Below are 20,471 nucleotides of genomic sequence, written 5' to 3'. Positions count from 1 at the left end.
GGATACTTCTGGAGAATTTATTTATATTAATTGAATCGAGTGGCCAGCACGCTCCTCATATATCAACGCTATAGAATATGTTTGGAATGTAATAGCGAGACACAATGCTGTTCGAAATTCCTCTCCAGAAAATAAACAAGGCCTTATCCTTGTTCTGAAGGAAGAGTGGGCCAGTTTGCCTCAAGAACTTCTGAATCACTTGGTGTTAAGCATTGTACGACATTGAGAGCTGCATTGCAGTTCACAGTGGACATATCCCATATCAAAATGGCTCTCCACATAGGTTTCTGTAAGTACTGTACATTAATTCCTTAACTATGTCCTTAGGAAATTTGTACCAAATTTATAATGCATTTTGTGTAATATATTTTATTAGTATGCTGGCAACATATTTATATCCACATTTGGCTGGAGTCATGAAAATTTCTTTATATTCAGATAAAAATGTAGTGTATATGTGTATACACATACACACTGGGGTCCAAAAATGCTTTCGAACACCAGTGTTTCAAAAATAGGATAACTATTTGATAAAAAAAATTACAATGCTAATCTCTAAATATATGTTGCTAAGACTGCAGTTGTCAAAAAATAGGTTTTGGTTAATATCTTATAAATTAAATTTAAGTAAAATATTTAAAGATATTTAAATAACTATGCAATAGCTTGCTGTAATTAGTAAAAAAATACATACACACATGCAACTGCAACATGCCTTATTTTGGTCCAGATGGAAAAATCCATCAAATTATGCCTAGAGCAAGGGTTGGCAAAGTGGTCGTTAAATGTCTAGGGTCAAAAGGGGGTTTAAATTTTTAATGTTCTTTATAATTTTCTTTAAGTGTTTTCTTTAAATATTTCTTATCAAGAAGCAGTAATGAAGTAAAAGGGTGAAGGAATTATTATTTTTAAATTGAGAAATTAATTATTGATAACATTTATTCATTTATTTAACATGATGGGGTCGATGAGGGATCAAGTATTCCATAAAGAGGTCAATGGTCTAAAAAGTTTGCTGCCCCCTGGTCTAGAGAAACATAAAAGAGATGTCACATATGGCAGAACCAGAGTAAATGCTCTGTCGAACCAAGTCCTGAATTCTGCTGACGCTTATGATGAAAACTGTATCATTCATCCAGTCATATCAGAAAATATCTTTCAATGCTATGATGAACTGGAAAGAATTGTAGAATCTAAAGAAATCATTCTCAATCCAGTACATCTTAACCTAACCTCAGCTATAATCTCTCAGACTGTCACTGCACTGCTATCCAACTTTGGTATTCACGAGACCCTGAATGTATGTGCATGCCTGACAATAAAGAGATACACAGAATAGCTTCAAATGTTAAAGCTTTAATGCATAGATTTTTTTCTTTTGCAATGTTTGTTGGTAGTTCTCTCATGTTATGCACCCAAAGAAGGCAAAACTAGTTGTGCCGTTTACTTAATTAAAATAGTGTTTCTATTTTTTTCTCTCTCAGCTTATAGTCATTTAATCTATTTAAAAAATAAATAAACAAAAATAATACACACATACACAAATTATCGACCTATACTATTACCAGTTAATATCAGAAATGTAACTTGTTTTTACTAACCTCCATACAGCTGTACAATCCTAACTTGTTTTGTTGTACCATAAACGTCCACAACAGCATAAAGTGGGCCATCTCGATAAGGAATATCTGTAGCATATGCACCGAGGTCTTCTCCATTGACTATAAAGTGCATTTCTGCACAGTCCTCTCTTATCACATATGTTACACCAATCCGACTTCCCACATCAGTTGGTAAAATTCCAACTCTGGAAATCAAAATGCAAGTTTTTGAAATTGAAATTTACAATTTTTTTTTAACACTAAATAATTATTATAATGGGTAGCAAAATAAAATGTTTTTTATCTGATGGATTAAAACATGCAACATTTTCCTAAAAAGAATAGAAGTAAGCTTTTTTTCTTAAATAATTTAATTCTTAATTACTCTCTATAACAATCTGCTGATATGCCATCAAAGAAATATACCAAAATGACATGTTGCACTGATTTCTTTAGCTTCAAAGTAGACAAGAATTATCTAGCTAAAGTATGACTACAAACTTTTAACTGTTGTTTATGTTAATTAAATTGCACTTTTATTGTCATTAGTTTTTTTTTTTTTAATCAAATAGGTCAGTGAGGTAGCTATTTCAAGATGTGATGAAGTGATGTGCTGATCATTTTAGAATGATGATACTAACATCTATCCTTATGGAAGTGTCCAAACCCAATGGACCACTACCATGTATACTGTTGTAACCAATTCTTCATTTATTGTGCACATTATGGCCTTCAATAACTACTGCCAGCTCTAAAAGATACAACTGATTAAACTGTATGCTTGACTTATTACTTATTATCTAGACAAGCCTAAAAAAAAGTATCACTTTGGAGATCAGAACAAGAACTAAATAATTTTTTCAAGTTATTTTAAAACATGAAACATGAAAGTTTGTTTTTCCTCCCCCCCCCCCCATTACAGAACTAAACTTGCTATTGCCATTCTTTAGAATCATTATTCATCATATTAATTTTAAAAAAACTTCAATTTGCATTACCATAAAAAACTCCCAATGTGACACTTTTTTAAAAAATTATTATTTATTAAATACTATGGGCAGGCTAAGGATTAGATAATTCAACTAGGAATCCTTCTCCACAGATTAAAACACAGAAATCTTTCAAGCCACTTTGTGCCCTCTAATACAGACAGGCATGATTTCTCATTGATGAAAACCATTGCACAAGCCAAGAAGGATTACAGCCTGTTGGTTAGAGAACTGAAACAAATCACATCAGCAATATAATTATTATTTTTGTAATGCACATTACAAATTTCACATTAAGTTTACAACATTCAGTATAGCCCCTATGGATAATCCTCTCAAGGAAATCCTGTAACACATGGTGGGTTGGTCTGAATATAATGAATAAGGAACCATGGACCAACAGGGCCATCGAGTGGATAAGGGAAGTTGCTCTCATCTACCTGGATCTGGTTTCTTCTTCTGCTTGAATCAAACTCCTTTCTTTTAGCTGCTCTCTTTGAGAACTGATCAACTCACTTGCTTCTGACCCTAATGGTGTTAGAGCATGTGACGACTGAAGTTCTTTTTTTTCTGGCTTAATTCTTAGATAGGATAGGTATGGCTCTTTAGCCTTGGTCAGCAACTTACCCAAGAAAGGTAACTCTAAAATCAAACCCTGGTCCAATGGGTTAGGAATTCCAAGACAAGCCAGTATTTATTACTGCTCTAAATCTCAAAAAAATTCTGAAGGATTTTTTTATCATGATGTTGTAAGAAATGAACATTGATTTTTGAGACATGGAATGTACAATATATAAATACTAAATATCAGGTAATCAGGATGTAGAAAAATGAAAAGTAGATGTTATGGTCCTAGTAGAAATAGAGGGGCAAGATAAGAATTTTGAAATATTGGGTATATATCTACACACACACACACATGGGGTGGAATGGATAAAGTGAGTGTATCCATCCTGATAAAAAAAGCAGTTGGAAGAAATGAAAAAATTTGGAAAGAAGTAAATGAAAGGTTTATAAAAGTAATTCTTGAAGTACAGAGGTTTGAATTTTTAATTACTAGAACTTATGCCATATAATCATGCCTCATGATTATATGGCATAAGTTCTTAAAAATACTCTTCCTTTTCATTGAGGCAAAACATGCCTCAATGAAAAGGAAGAGTATTTTTAAGATCTAAAAGAAATAACTGAATCAGTAGTGGATGCAAGGAATTATTAGTGTTATGAGACTGACAGTCAAGTTGGGCAGAGTGATAATCATTGGGTGGTGGGATGTCATGAAGATCAGGTCAATGACAAGATGTTTAAATTAAATTAAAGATGCCAAGAAATTATATTCTTCCTTAATCCTTTATCCAAGTGTAAGGCTATTTGTATAAAGCAACTAATGACTTCACATTAATTGCCTTAGCATCCATAATGCAAAAACCAGTATTTGGATAGTGACCCTTCCAATAATGTGTGCTTTGCATTATGAGAAGGATGTGTGCTTTGCATTATGGAATACTAAGACAATTAATGCAAAGTCATTAGTCACTATATATAGAAGTAGCCTAGTCATGAAGATACTTCACTTGTGAATTTTATTTACTTATCTACCCTATATATATAAAATGATAAGCCTTTTTATGTCACTTTTTTTGAAATGTTTTGAAACTCACGGGCTACCCTGAGTGTCGAGTCTTCAAAATTCGAGTCATCAGAATTCAAGGAGAACTGGCCTACCAGTCCAGAACACGGGGGGGGGCTCCGTAGGCATAGCCCCTCCCCTAGTATTTGGATAAAGGATTAAACAAGAATATAATTTCCTGGCATCTTTAATTTAATTTATGAACAAGTGAAAAAACTTTCAATGACAATGAATGCAGGTGTATGAAAAGATTCAGGTGTATCAGATTCTAAACGATTATCAACATATGGACCCAACCAACTAGATCTAAAATCAATAACTGATCTGGTGATAGCCAGTCAAGAGAGAATGACAGTAGTGCAAGATGTGAGAGTGTTCTGTTGAGATGAATATGAGACAGATTGTTATATGGTAATAGTAAGATTATGTTCTGTTGCATCTTAGAGGCCAAATACTTCAAGATGGTAACATATGGGATTTATACAGATGTCTTCAGTAGAAATTGGATTTAACTAGAGGGATCTGCAATTGTATGATCATTTTATTAACAGTCATGTGCAATACATTTAGAAATTTGTAATATTCAGTATATTTTTACACATTTACGTAGTATGCAAATAAGCTGGAAAATATTATACTATAATATTATAATTAATAATACATACTGGTGAAAAATGTAAATTTAAAGAAATTTACATTTTTGTTTAAAGGATTAAACCAAGTATATAATTTCTTGGTATCTTTAATTTATGTGAAAGTGGAAAAATTTCCAACAACTATCTCTAATCCAAAGTATTTTAATAATAAGGTGTGACACCTTTTGGCTACTCATATATAAAAATATGACCTGCATTACTTCAAACTACTTGTTCTCCCATTTCCATAGAAAAACAACTGTCTTACATTCTCTTCTTCTGTTAAAAATTAAGTATCTAATAGTTTGGTGATAGTGCAACAGATCTAGAAGCATTCACTGATTTATGGTGGGAACCATAAATCAGTGAATGCTTCTAGTATCTGGACTCCACCATGGATAAGTCCTTCATGGAGTGTGAAGCCAATGTGAAGTGGATTTTAGCATCACAAACAGGAGACAGGCATGAACAGCTATTAGAACCATGAATATATTTTGTAGAGTCTTGATATAAGGTCTCAAATAAAAAGTATAATGTCCTATGGATATGAGTGCTGGACCATCACTAACACTGAAAGGAAACAAGTTGCAGAGATGGAGTGCTTCAGATTAAGTATGAGACAGATCATCTTAGGAATGCATATATTTAAAGGAGAGATAGAAGTTGAACAGCCTGCTACACAGAAGATGGAGGCACATGCTTTCAAATGGTATGGAGATGTCCAGAGAATGGGAGAAGAGCGATGTCCATTGTGAATCATGAGTTGCCCTTACACCTGTATATAAGGTCTCAATTCATGAGACCTTATTCATGATCTTCATTCAGAGCAATTCATGATTCACATCGGTATCTGAATACAGATGTTCTAGAGCATTTTAATTTAATTAGATGTGTGAATTTAAATTTTCTTTTTATAATTACCAGTGCGAAATACAGTGTGATAAGAGTACAAATTAATTTCTTCTTTTCATCTGTATAGTGGTACAATGGTAATATATTGTGTTCACATGTAGCATTAATTTTTAACAAAGTGAACCATTGGCTACAATTTAGCCTGATCAAAATAAGTATTATAATTTAATGTTTACATATGTTTAAAATAGGTAAGTTAGAAGACTTATTTATTTCAGTTTTTAGTTGAAAGTGTGAGTTTATCACTTTCAAGCAAAGCACAATTGGGATACCACATAATAGCAGCAGTTTCTCTCATTTCATGACTGAAGCAGAAACCAGAAATATAATGCACACTGGAGCATGTGTGAGTTAAAAGAATGCAGTAACTAGTAAACGGTTGAGGAGAGAGAGAGAGAGAAGAGAAAGATATGGAAGAATTTTTGGAATAAAATAAATAAAAGTTCCTTTAGTAGCCATCTTTCTCAAGAAAGAAGTTTAAGAGATTTTAGCTATTGTGTTACAAATGTAACTGGAATAACAGTTGTAAAGAAATTAAAGGAACTTGACACGTATGTAGTTTTTTTTTCAAAGAAGAATGTTAAACAGGTATTAAACAGATATCTCGACAAACTGTGGCAAGACATCTGCAACAATTAGGTCTATACATATGAAGGTCTGCTAGTCTGCATCCATTTATTCACAGCTCATCCTAGAGCACATCTTCAGTGGTATTGCATCCATAAAAATTGGACAACACACAAATGGGCTAATGTACTCTTTACAGATGAGTCATTTTAGTTTTTCCTTGGATTCTAGATGACACGTGATCTGGCATGAAAGTGGTACTGCTTACCATTCCTAGAATGTTCCTGAAAGGGATAGATGCAGAGTTGCTGGGGTCAAGGTGTGGTGGAGGCATTATGCTTAATGAATGCACCGAGCTATAAGTGCTGGAAAAAGGAACTATAACTGTTGAATGATATTGCAACAAAGTTCTTCAATGTTGTTCGAATGTTGCATTAGTGCTGTAGGCAAAGAATTCATTTTTATAAATGAATTCTTTGCAGTGGGGATACTTCTGGAGACCAAGGATATTAATCAAATCGAGTAGCCAGCACGCTCCCCAGATCCCAAACCCTATAAAACATGTTTGGGATACAATAGGGAGATGCATTGCTGCTTGAAATTCCTCTCAAGAAAACAAACGAGGCCTCATCCTTGCTTTGATTGGACCAGTCTCCCCCAAGAACCACTGAATCACTTGGTGCTAAGCATGGTAGTATGATGATGAGAGAGCTGCATCACAGTTTATGGTAGACATATTCCATACTGAAATGTCTCTCTGCATAGTTTTCTGTAAGTAACGACATTCAGAGAGCTGAATCGCAGTTTGTAGTGGACATATTCTGTACTGTCGCTCCTCATAGTTTTCTGTAAGCACTGTACATTAATTATATTCTTAGGAAATTTGTAACTTTGGCTAAAAATGTATTGCTATTTAATTTGTATCAAATTTATAACAAAAAATGTGTTTAATATAATTTATTATTATGATGGCAATAAATTTATGCCTACATTTGGCTGGAGTCATGAAAATTTTTTCATAGACAGGTAAAAATGCAGTTCGTTCTTAATGGAATGATGGTGGAAAAGCATATCCTTAAATTAATGGAATAATGGCTTCTGGTTTGATATGCTGTTTAAAAACTGAATGTATATATTAATTTTAGTTAGGAGGTGAATTTCATTTCCCCTAGTGTGAGACAACTGTCTCTCTTACTGGAGACCTGAAACAATTTGAAAAAGTTGCATGTTTACAAAAAATATAAAATTAATAATAATAATAATAATAAAAATCCTTAACCACCCACAGTATTAATGTACTACACATTTATAAAAACCTTTTATGAGTGGAAGTCACATAAAAAAAATTAGTCCAATGAAATGATATAAATAGTCACAACTCTTGTATGGAAAGCAAAGTCTGATTATGAAAAGAAACTGGTGGCTCTGCGTGCTAAAGACAATCCACAAGAATTCTATTGATATGCTGCAAGTAAGAGAAAGAATGAATATGAAAGAATAACTCTTCTAAATCCAGATGGCATGAGGGTTACAGATGCAGAAGAGGTTGTTCAGTTAATGGACGCCCATTTCATTAAAAGCTATCAACCTGGTGAATTCAACATTGAGCTCACTGTTACCTCACTAGATGAAGAAATGCAGGTGTGTAAGGCTGAGGTATTAGAGCTGTTGCACAAACTGAATAAGAATTCAGCAATAGGGACTGATGAAATAATGGTACGTGTGCTAAAAGAATGTTCAGCTGAACTGGCCATTCTTTTGACCAGGATGTTTAATATGAGTCTCAGAACAGTGAAGATTCTGCAGGAATGGAAGGAATGTATGGTAAGTCCATTGTACAAGAGTGGTGCAAAGACTGATGTATCCAACTATCAACCAATTAGTATCTCAGAAGTGGTGGTGAAGATTTTGGAAAAATTGGTTAGGGCCCACATTCAGAAATGGGTAAACAGTGAATCTCTACTTTGCAATGAACAACATGGGTTTACTAAGGGAAGGTCATGTTTTAGCAACTTGCTCACATTTTATAACAATTTTACCATGAACTAGACAAGGGGAATGGATACTCAATGATACTTTTTGATTTTGCTAAGGCTTTTGACAGAATACAGCATGGCAGACTGCTACATAAATTGGAGAAAATGGGTTTGGGTTATACAATATTAGCATGGATAAGAGGATGGCTGCCTGACAGATATCAAAAAGTGGTATATGAGGGATCTGAGTCTGCAAGGTTTAAGGTAACAAGTGGTGTACCACAAGGATCAGTGCTTGGTCCACTCTTATTCAATCTGTACATTAATGATACTGGGAAGGATTTGACAAGCGACATAGTTATTTGTTGATGATGCAAAGATAGGTAGGGTAATTAGGAATGCTGCTGATATACAGTCTTTGCAGAATGATTTGAATAGGCTGGAATTGTGGGCATGGGAAAATGGATGTCAGTTCAATGTCAGTAAATGTAAAGCCATTCACTTCGGCATGATTAGATATCCAGTGTCGTATTATATTGGTGGGATTAGGCTAAAAGAAACTGATGAAGCTAGGGATCTTGGAGTGTTAATAGATAGGAAGTTGAAGTTTAGGGCCAACTCAAACACATGTAAAGAAAAGGATGTTATTTTACCTCTTTACAAGGCCTTGATAAGACCGCACTTGGACTATTCTGTGCAGGTCTGGTCTCCTGGTTTCTGTTGCAATTCTGATATATTGGAGAGAGAGAGTGCAAAGCAGAGTGTTAAAAATGATATCAGGATTCTGGAATACTGAATATGAAGACAGATTGAGAATTTGCAGACTGCAGACACTAGCAAACAGGGGTGATACGAGTGAGACTTACAAACTTCTGAAAGGAGTCATACAGGATTTCAATTGATGGAATTTTTCAATTTATGGAGGGTGAGGAAAGGACAAGAGGACATCCTTGGAATAAAGAATGAATCATCTGAGAATGAAGGCCACCAAGAAGGGTATGAGGGCTAGATTTTTCACTCAAAGGGTGGTGCGTGATTGGAATGGATCGCCATTGGATGTTGCGAGTGCAAACAGCATGAATGAATTCAAGAATAAGTATGATAGCTGGTGTGTGTAGTATGTGGTCTCCCTCGATGAGTCTCTGACTCCCTGGAGGTCTCTCTTAATAATAATAAACCTATATCAGTACAGTGAGTGGGCTAAGGACTAGATAATCTTGGAACCTTTTTCTAGAGACAAAACATGATACTTTTTTAAGCTTATTCAGGTTTTCATAGCAAGTTGGCTATACAGCAAAGATGTAATCCACTTGACAAACCATGCTAGAAGTTGGATGAATGAATGAATGAATGAATTTATTATGATTTAGATGATAAAGAATCTTAACTTTTTGAGGACTCATTTACAAATGTACCGGAGAGCGGGTACAAAAATAGATGGGGGGGAAACGTAAAAACAGGGATCACTAAAAAATGACTTATGCTATACACTGTTGAGTAGGATAGTAGAGATGATAGCAAGTGATATTGAAACTTTTCTTTTTTGTTTCAATTTTTTTAAATATTTAACTGGTCTTCCATTTAATCTATAGATACAGGATGAATACTCTACAGATTTCACAGCATCCAAGGTGCCAGGAAAGGGAATATGATTTTAAATATAAGAATACATATGCAAGCTTTTTATTTTAATTTGTTTTTCAGGGATTATAGTCATGTGGTAGAAAGTGTGATGCATAAATGAATTCAATAGAAATTGTTTCACTATTCCAATGAATAGTTTTATGGCCTGGAAGTTACAGTGTTGAGGATAATACTGTATTTTGGGCTCAGTGAAAGTGTAATTGTTAGTTTATATATGTAACTAAGCACATGGGGTTTTCTGTTAACATAATGAAGCAGCCATCAGGAAGATGGATAACAGGAAGGACAGGCTGTTGTTCGATTATTTTTCTATAGCAAAGTGCACCAAAAATGCAGAGTTAAATATCACACATTGACCAAGCAAAAACAGACAAGATTTGAATGTAGAAAATCAGTTTGTGGAGAGTGCACACCATCACCATCAATTTGTTCATGCTTCTATCCCCTCATTAACTAAAAAATAACATATGGCTATATGAAATAACTAGCATGAGCAATTAATTTAAACAAATTGAAAATGTAGAAAGGAAGGAGGAGTAGAGAAAGAGAGACTTTATACAGTTAAGATATCTTTGCTTTCCTATTTATCGATGAAAGAGAATAAAGAAATTTAGATAACTCTAGCCAATTTATCAGTCAGATCAATGCTATCTGCCATTGAACAAAGGGATGTGGTTTTATGTATTTTGTTAAGGTATTGGCATAGTAAGGTTCAGCTTATTTCATTTCAGATTGAGGTAAAAAAATATCTGAAATATAGCTGTATTTTTGGCTGCCATGCACCTGCCCTTCCACAGAAACAACTGACCATGCAGTTCTTTATGTTGTAGTCCACTCTCATTATAGCAAAAATCAAACAAACTACAACAAACTACTGAAATGTCCTACAGATACAATGCTAAAAGAAATTCACTATAATTAGAAGAAACACACGTATAAACCACAGTGAAAATTATTTAATTGTAAATATTTCATCCTAAGTATCTTAGGACATCATCAGTACAGCATTTAAACAAAAATTAGGAATAACATACAGTTAGGGCGCATGATTACAATAGAATCTCATGAAAATGTGCATAATGTGCTAAAGTAGTACCAAAAAAAAAAAACATTAATTATTTAACACAGTTTTGTATGATAATTTCCCATATTTTAGGAATAGTAAGAATGTCGTTGCGGTTTAGGTTTGGTCTGTGTAGTAGGGCTTCAGAACTTTCTTTGTATAAATGTTCATGTTTAAATATAGATCTATGTAAAAGTTTAGCCTTTTCCCAATGGATCCTATGGTTTGGATTTTCAATTCCGTGTTGAGAGAGGCCAGATTTCTGCGGTTTAAGAAGATGAATGTGGTCTTGATGTTCCGAGATGCGTTTCTGAACAGACCTACCTGTCTGTCCAAAGTAAGATAATTTGCATGAGCATGGAATCTCATAAACACCAAGTAACATCAAGGGTGAGAATTTGTCCTTAGGAGAAGGTAATAAGTTGTAAATTTGGTTGATAGGTTTGTAAGTAGTGGCAAAATTGTATTTCTTCATAATTTTAGAAAGACGTTCTGAGATGCCTTTAACGTAAGGTATGGGAATCCTATGCACTTCTTCCTGTCTGGTTTGATGTATGCAGAAGTGACTGATGATTTTTTGAGTTGTTTTGGGATTATATCCATTTAGGAATGGCTGTATTTTTGATAACTTCTAATTTCTGGTTTAAAGATTCTTCAGAGGAGCAGAATTTGTGTGCTCTGGAAACTAGTGATTTAATAATGCCAGATTTCTGAGATGGATGATGAGCAGAAGAATTGTGAATGTAGCGACCTGAGAATGTAGGCTTGCGAAAGACGGAAGTGGCAATGGAACCGTCTTCTTTTCTTTTGATGTGTAAATCCAAAAAAGAGATACCCTGTGGAGATTCTTTTTCTAACGTAAAGTTGATGCGATGATGAAGAAGGTTAATTTTATCTAGAAACAGTTGTAATTCAGGTTCGGGATGATTCCATACTGCAAATACGTCATCGACATATCTTAGCCAAATTTTTGGTTTGGGTTCAAAAGTGAATATTTTTTCCTCAAGGTGTTCTAGAAACAAATTTGATAGGTTTGGTGATAAAGGAGATCCCATTGCTGTTCCTTCCTCTTGCTTGTAAATTTGACCTTTCCAGGTGAAGTAACCTGATGCAATAACAAACTTGAACAATTCAACTATATCAGACGGAAATTTTTGAGTTAGTAATTCTATTATTTCTTTATGGGGAATGTTAGTGAAGAGGGAGACAATGTCGAAGCTGATTAACAAGTCAGTTTTTGATAGTTGAATGTCTTTAATTTTTGTGTGAAGCTCATTAGAATTTTTGATTGAAGAGACTGAGTGGCCTATGTGAGGGCAGAGAAGGTTAGATAAGAATCTTGATAACTTGTACGTTGGACAGCCGATACAGTCTACGACAGGTCTAAGTGGAACAATAGTTTTGTGTAGCTTAAGTAAGCCATAAATTCTAGGAGGTCTTGCATGGTATGTCGTAAGTTTTTTGATTGTTTCTTCATCTAAGGAGGAAGTTTCATTAAGTAGCTTATTTAATTTTCTGAGTTGACGATTCGTAGGATCAAAATCCAATTTGGAGTAAGTATTACGATCTCGAAGAAGTAAATTAATTTTTCGGTCATATGAATTGGTATCAAGAACCATAGTGGTATTTCCTTTATCAGCTCTAGTAATGATTAAATTTTTGTTACGTTTTAAGGAAATAATAGCTTTCAATTCCGACGGTGGGATATTTAATTCTGAAGGTTTGGCATTGTAGATCACTTTTGCTACTTCGAAACGAAGTTTGTTGGCTTCAACACTGGAGAGATGCTTGATTTTCTTTCTATATTATGTATAAAGTCTAAATATGGGAAACACTTTGTTGAAATCGCAAATTTATGGCCTCTTGTTAGAAACAAACTTCGTTTCAAAGTAGCTTTTAAAACTGCTTGTTAATCTAGAAGAATACAATCTGATTATAATCTCTTTCTCACATAATATTTGCTCAAATCACTTTTTTTAATACATACAATTTCCAGCTGAGGACTATTTTCGTGAGCAATGGAATGATGAGCTGGCACTACCATTTCTCCCTTTTGAGTCTGTAGGAAAAGCACTTCAAACTTACTAACCAGCTTCTTTTCCTTCTCATTTAGAAATCCATCTACCTCTGTTCTTTGGAATAGCCTGCCTCATGCTATTTTCCTCAACTACAATCTCCAACTATTCAAGAAGCACATAAAGTGATTCATGTGTGAGTGAGATTCATCTTGCTCACACATGATACCAATGTGAAATATATTTTGCAATCTCTTGTGTGTGTGGGATTGATGATGGAAAAAAAAATAACAAAAACAGCTTTATAGATATCATAAAGCAGCACAAGCCACACGACCTATGCAATAAGAAAATATATATAATTATTATTACATGATCCCTCCAGGGAATCCAAAGATTTATTGAGGGAGGGGCACCTACTCTATAGCTCTGTCTCCACCACTCAATCCATCACCTACAACGAACTGCAACTACCACCATCATCTACACCAACAACATCTACTGCCCACCACCACCACTAATATTTTCACAGAAATCATAAACATTCATGCCAACAGCGGGATTCAAACCTGCAACCTTTTGGCTGGGGAGCAGATACGCTAACTGCTCGGCCAACCAGGTTGACAGTTAGCATATATATCACCAGTTTTTTTGTTTGTTTGTTTGTTTTTGAATCAAATAATAGGTGCAGGTACATTCTTTGCTAATAGAAAAAGTTCAAAATTAAAACCATACTGCATCTGTATGTCTTGTGTTACTGTTAATAAAGATGTATATAACTCTTAATAAAGTACATCATACTGTTACGTACCTCCCCTCCCAAAAAAAAAGCACTGCATATCACTATGTCCCATCCCTTCTTTCCTTTCATGTTTGGTTCAATTGCCTATCATAGCAAAGTACTTTAGCTTCTTAAAAAACTGACACTGCTTATAAGGTGGTTGATCTTATCCACATTGTCTACTATGGCTATAAGTTGCATGTGTTTGTTCTGGCCAGTTTTTATGTTTTACAGGATGAAACCTAGACAAATGTTCTTTGCATCCTAGATGGGATTCAAATATTGGTCTTTCCAACCAAAGGACTTTATCCACCTACGCTAACTGTGCTACAGAGGCTCATGCACATAAGTACATTTTATTCTAAAACTAAAAGGTATCTCAATACTGATTTCAACAATGTGTGGACACACACAAAACTCATCCATTTTTAAAATTTGAGATAAATGTGTTTTTAATTATTTGTAAGAAGCCAGCTGCCAACAAATTAACAAGTAAAAAGAAAGTTATTTTTTTCAGTAAGATGCTTTAAAATACCTGGGTGGCAAATTTTAATTGATCTAATATCCCCATTTGTTGAAAGAAAACTGACACAATGGAACATAACAAGTCTGCTGCATACACAAATAATGAGTAATGTATCACTACTAAAGCTTTTTAATCAACTAAATAAAACATACTAACCTATTTCCCTCACTATTTTCTTCGGAGCTTTCCTCTGACCTTGTAGGAGAAATACTTGCCACAGACTCTTCTCCATCTGAACTTCCACCTCCAACTGGCCTTGACCTTGAAGAAGGTCTTAGTAAACTGCGGGAAATAACACCTCTACTTGTATGTATTTGTTCCCCTGGTCCTAATAATAAGTAAATTTAACCATTATTGAAAGTTTTTTTTGCAGAGATCTGAATACCCCCCACCAAAAAAAAAAAAAACTCTTGACTGTCAAAAAAAACCAGACACTCACTAAAGAGTAGTATTTTTTTTTTATCATTTTATGATAATTTATGATAATAGATGATTATCATAATTATTCATTGATGAAACTATAATGTATGAGGGTAGTTCCATAAGTTTCTGGCCTTACTAACTTTTAGAGGTGATAGAAAGAAAATAACTGTGTCACTTTTCATATCTTTGAGTTAACATTTCTATGCCCTTGAAAACATAGTTGGCAGAATGGCCTAAAAATGCATCTTTCACCTCATTGTCATCTGCAAATTTTCTTTCTCGAAGGTCTTTCTTCGGTTTTGAGAAGAGTTAGTAGTCACTAGATGCTACCATCACCAAGGTAAATGATCACCAAGGATGAAACCATGGTTTCATCCTTGGTGAAAATGAATTCCAGCACTTCTGATTCCCATGGCAAAGCTCTAAAAACTTGTGGGAACAGCTCACATGATGCTCCTTCCGAATTGAAGAGAGAAAGGGCACCCACCTTGCATTGACCTTCGTCATGTGAAACTTCTTGTGAATGAAGATGGTTATTATAGAAAGCCCCAACCTGGATGATATTTCTTTGAGCTTCAGCCATCTGGCATTGAGCGGTTCCTCCTCATCAAGAGAGACATTTTCCTCAGTCATCATTTCCACAAACCAACCATCATGAGGATCATCTTCGATATTCTCTCTCTTCCTAGGCAAAATTGTTTAGCCTATTCCTTCAAGGTGGAATATGAAGGAGAAGCTTTCCCATAAACATCCAATCATCTCTGTTTAATAGCACTTGGAGAAAGCCCTTCTTTGATGAAAAATTTGATCACAGCATGGTACTCAATTTTTAACATTACAGCCACACAGCCCAGATCTAGTATCTAGATCTAGCATCAACAGAAAAATCAAAAACTATGACCTTCAAAAGGACAGGAGCCAGTAAGAACTAAAATAGTAATAGATAACAAGATTTTAGAACTGGTGAATTCATTTAACTACCTAAGATGTATGATTACATATGAAAAAGGAAAAAGATATGAACCTAAGAATTGCAAAATATTTAAAAATAACAGGTGTAATTAACTCTATATTTAAACCTAACCTATTTCAAAAACAAACTACACTAAAAGTATACAATGCATTAGCCCTACCAGTCCTATTGTATGGAAGTGAAATCTGGACAATAAAACAAAAAGACAAAGATTAATAATAGCTGAAATGAAGTTTATGAGAATTTAAATCGATCACAAAAGAAATCAAGAAATCATGAAAGAATTAAACCAGGAATCAGTAATAGAAAAAATTTAAAAATATATACATAAATGGAATGAATACGTTGAAAGAATGAAACAGAAAGATTACCAAAACAAGCCTTAAATTACAAACCATTAAGAAAAAAAAAAAAAAAAAAAAACAGGACGTCCTCTTAAGATATTCAACAATGACTTCTAAGGACAGAACAGGCTACTCTAGGCCTAAATCCTTGACAAGCATGATGATGACAACTACTTAGCATGTCAATGTTAGTCAAAAGAGTGCCTCCAACTGAATGATGCAGGTAGAGTTGAAACTGGTACACTAAGCTCCCCAACAAATGGCACTATCTGTCACAGTCCAAATTACACAGGATGTAATTGGATCTCATCAGTGGGAGCCAGACCCAGAAGTCTTCTTTGACTTCTGGGTCTCGTCGAGACCCAGAACTGACAAGACCTCAATAAAGGTCGAAACCAGTCTGGGCAGTGACCGTTCCCATAATGCACAACATTATACATAAGGATATGTGCTTTGCATTATGGGATTACTAAGGCAAGTGATGTGAAGTCATTAGCTTCTATATATGAGTTGCCCAGTCCTGATTATATTTCAGGTGCAAACTTTGTTTAAAAGGATTAAACTAAGTATATAATTTCTTGGTATCTTTAATTTATAGTGTAACCAAGTGGAAAAACTTCCAACAGTGAAGTCATCTTTCTTGGCGATTTCAATGTCCACAATTCTAACCAGCTCCCTTTTCCAAATTTCGCTGACTGAGCTAAAGAGAGGCAGGTTTTGGCCATAAGCAATGACCTAAAACAGATCATCTTCCTATTAGAATTCCTAACAATCCTCATCACCCTGGATCTCTTCTTAACAAGTTCCCTTTCCAGATAGACTGTTCAGGCGACTGCTCCTTTTGGTAATTCAGATCACAATCTCATCCAATTTTCATCTTGGTGGAACGTCTTTCCTTCAACCATTCACAACCTCATGTACTCTGGCATTACTACAATGCCAAGTGAGAGGACTTATGTGACTTCCTTCACAGTTTACACAGTTGCCAACAATGCAAGTAAAACCATCATTAAATGGGAAAACTCCAAATACAACAAGGATAAAAAGTAGAAAACTTGCCACATGTTGTGCCACTGGCAGTCATGCCTTCTAATTCCTTTGTAAAGCTTGGGTGTGACTTTTGTCTATCTCTGCTTTCTCTTTCTCACCCTAATGGTAGTATTTGAAAGACAAGGCTGTTCTGGCTTCATTGTTCTCTTCCAGCTCCTCCATCATAGATGACCATAGCAAATTACCTCCTGTGACCTTCCACCAGAAAGACATTTGAAGAATCTTGAAAAACTTGGATACTAAAAAGGCAGTCAGTTGTGATGGAATCCCACCTACTGTGCTCAAGAGATATGCTCCTGGTCTAACACCTGTTCACGTATGCACCAAATTGTACTAACATGGCATCCACTCACAGCATGGAAACAAGCCCGTATACAACCAGTTTAAAAAAAAAAATAAAGAAAGGAGAAGGGAAGATGATAATTGTCCATCAATTATTGCTCCCATCTCAATTTTGTCTAAAGTAATGGAGAAATTTATCAATACTCAATTTCAACACTTGGATAATTGCCATCTAACTAGTGACCATCAGTATGGATTTCACCAATCCAGATCCATAGGAGGTGTCCTGGCCTGTTTTTCCTAATCTTTCCATGGGCTCATTCCATGGAAAGATTTGGAGAAATCTGTGCTGTTGCCCTTGATATCTACAAGTCCACAAGGCTTTTCAACAAATTATCATTATATAGACTGTGTTTAGCCTTGTGTAGCTGGTTTGCCAGTTTTCTCTCCGACTGATCCCTACATGTAATGTTGGATGGTGTTCTCTCTCTTCAGATTTTCCTGTTTCATGACATATCCCTCAGGATTCTGTCATTTTGCACACCCTCTTTCTGATTTATATAAATGACCAGCTCTCAATGACTGCAAAAAACATCCAGTTTCACTGATGACAGCACTCTCCATTTGTCCCACTCATACAACAAGCCTTGCAAGTGCTCAGACATCAAGCTTCACATTCAATTGTAATAAGGATCTTGAATTTGATTAGTATTCTTGATTGGGGTGAAAATAACCTAGTCAACTGCAATACTTCCAAAACAGTTTTTCTTGTTTTCTTGCAAAAAACTCCCCAGACCTTCTCCACTTACTTTTGATAATGCTCAGCTCAACAGTCAAGACCAAATTTCTTTTCTAAGAATGACTCTTACTCCAAACCTTTCCTGACATAATCATGTCACCTTTATAGCATCATAAGCTTCCAAAAAAATTGGCATCCTTTTCTGCTCAAGACGGTACTTCTTTTCTGACTGTGTATAAATTCCAAATTTGCGCAACCTTGGAATACTGCTTTCATGTTTGGCATAGTGCACCTAAGACCTCCTAAAAATTCTTGATATTGTTCAGAAAAGGGCAGTTCAGTTGAGCAGTATCTCTTCTACAGATATTTCCATTGTTCAGCAGAACTAGCATCCATCATGCCTCCCATTTCTGCCAGAACCAAACAAATTCAAGCGACAGCTGCTAAACATCCTTTTGCAGTCAAGCTGCATACTCATGAAACAACCTGCTATTTCCAGTCATAATTCAATCCATCCACCTCCATCCTGTAGAATAGCCTTCTCCACAAGCATTTCCAAATCACTACAACCTCCAGCAGTTCAAGCCCACACACTGATTGTTAGAGAAATTACTGTATTATCCAAAAATATTGGGGGGAAATTTCAAAATTAGGAATCCCAGGTCCTTACAATCCTGGATCTTTTTTTTTGTTTTGCGAGTGTATTTGCAAATTGTACCAATTAAGTTATGCTCAACCTTGGTACTAGCGTACTAAGAATGACCATAACTTGCCCATTCATAATACTAGAGTACAACAGGTTGGCCACCTTCTTGCAATGGTTCTCCATAAAAAAACTTAATATCATGTTAAAGTGCATTACATCAAAATATATTTTTTCTTCCTTACTGTTACAATAAAATGCTAGTAGTTTGAAATCACTTGTATTAGTTTAAAAAAAAATGCAGTGGTAAGTTTAAATACTTGCAGTACCATGCTGAAAAAGTTTCAAGTTAAAGAAAATTATTTACCTAAAACTGGGAGAGGTGGATTTAACTGTGCATAAAGAGAATGCTCTGCAGATTCCAAATCTGAATTATTGATAGCAAAAATCCACGACCTTCCTCTATTAGCTAAATCGGGAAGAGCATACTGAGGAAGGGGGAACTGTGTTGAAGGATCATGCTGAGTTAAGCCTAGTCTCATGTGTCCACTCCACCCATGTTCATTCTTTTCGATTTCCAATAAGAATATTTCGCCAGGAAGAAGAGGTTTCTCAGAGAATGTGAGAGCATGTGCATAACTTGCTTTGCGATAAGCTACCATATTATTATCATGTAGTATTATATTTTTTCCATGACAGTTATGAAATCGTGATACAGGCATGCCATTGGACAGAGGTCCAGTACAGTTCTGCAACTGATGAAGAATGTCATTATCAGGTGATGTCCTCTCCTGAGGATATATAGAATTTAAGTCCTAAAAATCACAAATCAATATATTAATGTATGTAATATTAAAATACATAAATTGTGTTTAGTAACATTTTCTAACAAGCATTTTATTTCATATGTTAATTTACATGATTTGTATTTACAAATGAACAGAAAACAATATAAACAAAGGGGATCACAATAACAATATGAATAGAAAAATTAAACATCACTCGTTTTTCTTTTTTTTTTTTTTGTAAAATAATTCACAGACATCCATAATGTTTGCTAACACTTTTGTTGGGAAGCCACATTTTTTCAATATGGCCTCCTTTTCTTCTTTTTTCACCTCCAGCAGCAGCCATGTGAGTATAGTAATAGTTGGCCAAATACACTTCTTGGAAAGAAGTCAATGGACACCACAGTGTGAGGAACAAACAGCCATGGCACCCACCTTAATAAGATGTAGGACTCCTTTTAATGAGATGACTGCAGCAACCCTATGAGGCATATTTTCCACATGCATACAATAGCGATCAATGGGAATTTTGGACCATTCTTCCTGTAGGCATATAATAAGATCCAAGACTACTGTGGGGTGGATGTCCCTTGACCTTACCCAATGCTCCAGTTCATCTCACAGATGTTCAACAGGGTTGAGATCAGGGCTCTGCGGAGGCCAGTCAAGTGTGGTGACGTTCATGTTAATAAACCATATGTATATTTATTAAGGAAAGAGACAATGGTCAGCTCCACAGAATGCCACAAAGTAAGAAGTATTGCACTGTCCAGAATGTTTAGATATCTCTCAGAGTTCAATGTTCAAATTCACCATAAACAGAGGTCTGAGGCCAAACTAGGAAATCACACCACCTCTGAATTTCATAGCTAGGGTTATGCAGGTAAGAG

The 20,471-nt window shown here is 35.1% G+C and overlaps 1 protein-coding gene across 3 annotated transcripts in view; it reads right to left on the bottom strand.

Annotated features, from left to right (window-relative positions):
* Positions 1-20,471, bottom strand: part of LOC150097047 (neuralized-like protein 2) — a 70,480-nt gene that overhangs the window by 23,119 nt on the left and 26,890 nt on the right. For all 3 annotated transcript variants that reach the window (XM_090408291.1, XM_090408292.1, XM_090408293.1), the window contains 3 exons: positions 19,161-19,608; positions 14,496-14,667; positions 1,602-1,807 (listed from right to left, as the gene is read on the bottom strand). In XM_090408291.1, the coding sequence (XP_090264417.1) occupies positions 1,602-1,807; positions 14,496-14,667; positions 19,161-19,608 (826 nt within the window). The remainder of the gene's footprint in view (positions 1-1,601; positions 1,808-14,495; positions 14,668-19,160; positions 19,609-20,471) is intronic.

The sequence above is a fragment of the Typopeltis vanoorti genome, chromosome 18 (genome assembly GCF_054136105.1).
Source record: "Typopeltis vanoorti isolate ZY-2024b chromosome 18, IOZ_Tvanoo_1.0, whole genome shotgun sequence".
NCBI classification, from domain to species: domain Eukaryota; kingdom Metazoa; phylum Arthropoda; class Arachnida; order Uropygi; family Thelyphonidae; genus Typopeltis; species Typopeltis vanoorti.
Note: the sequence above shows the minus strand (reverse complement) of the source record. Positions and strands in the feature narration are given on the sequence as shown.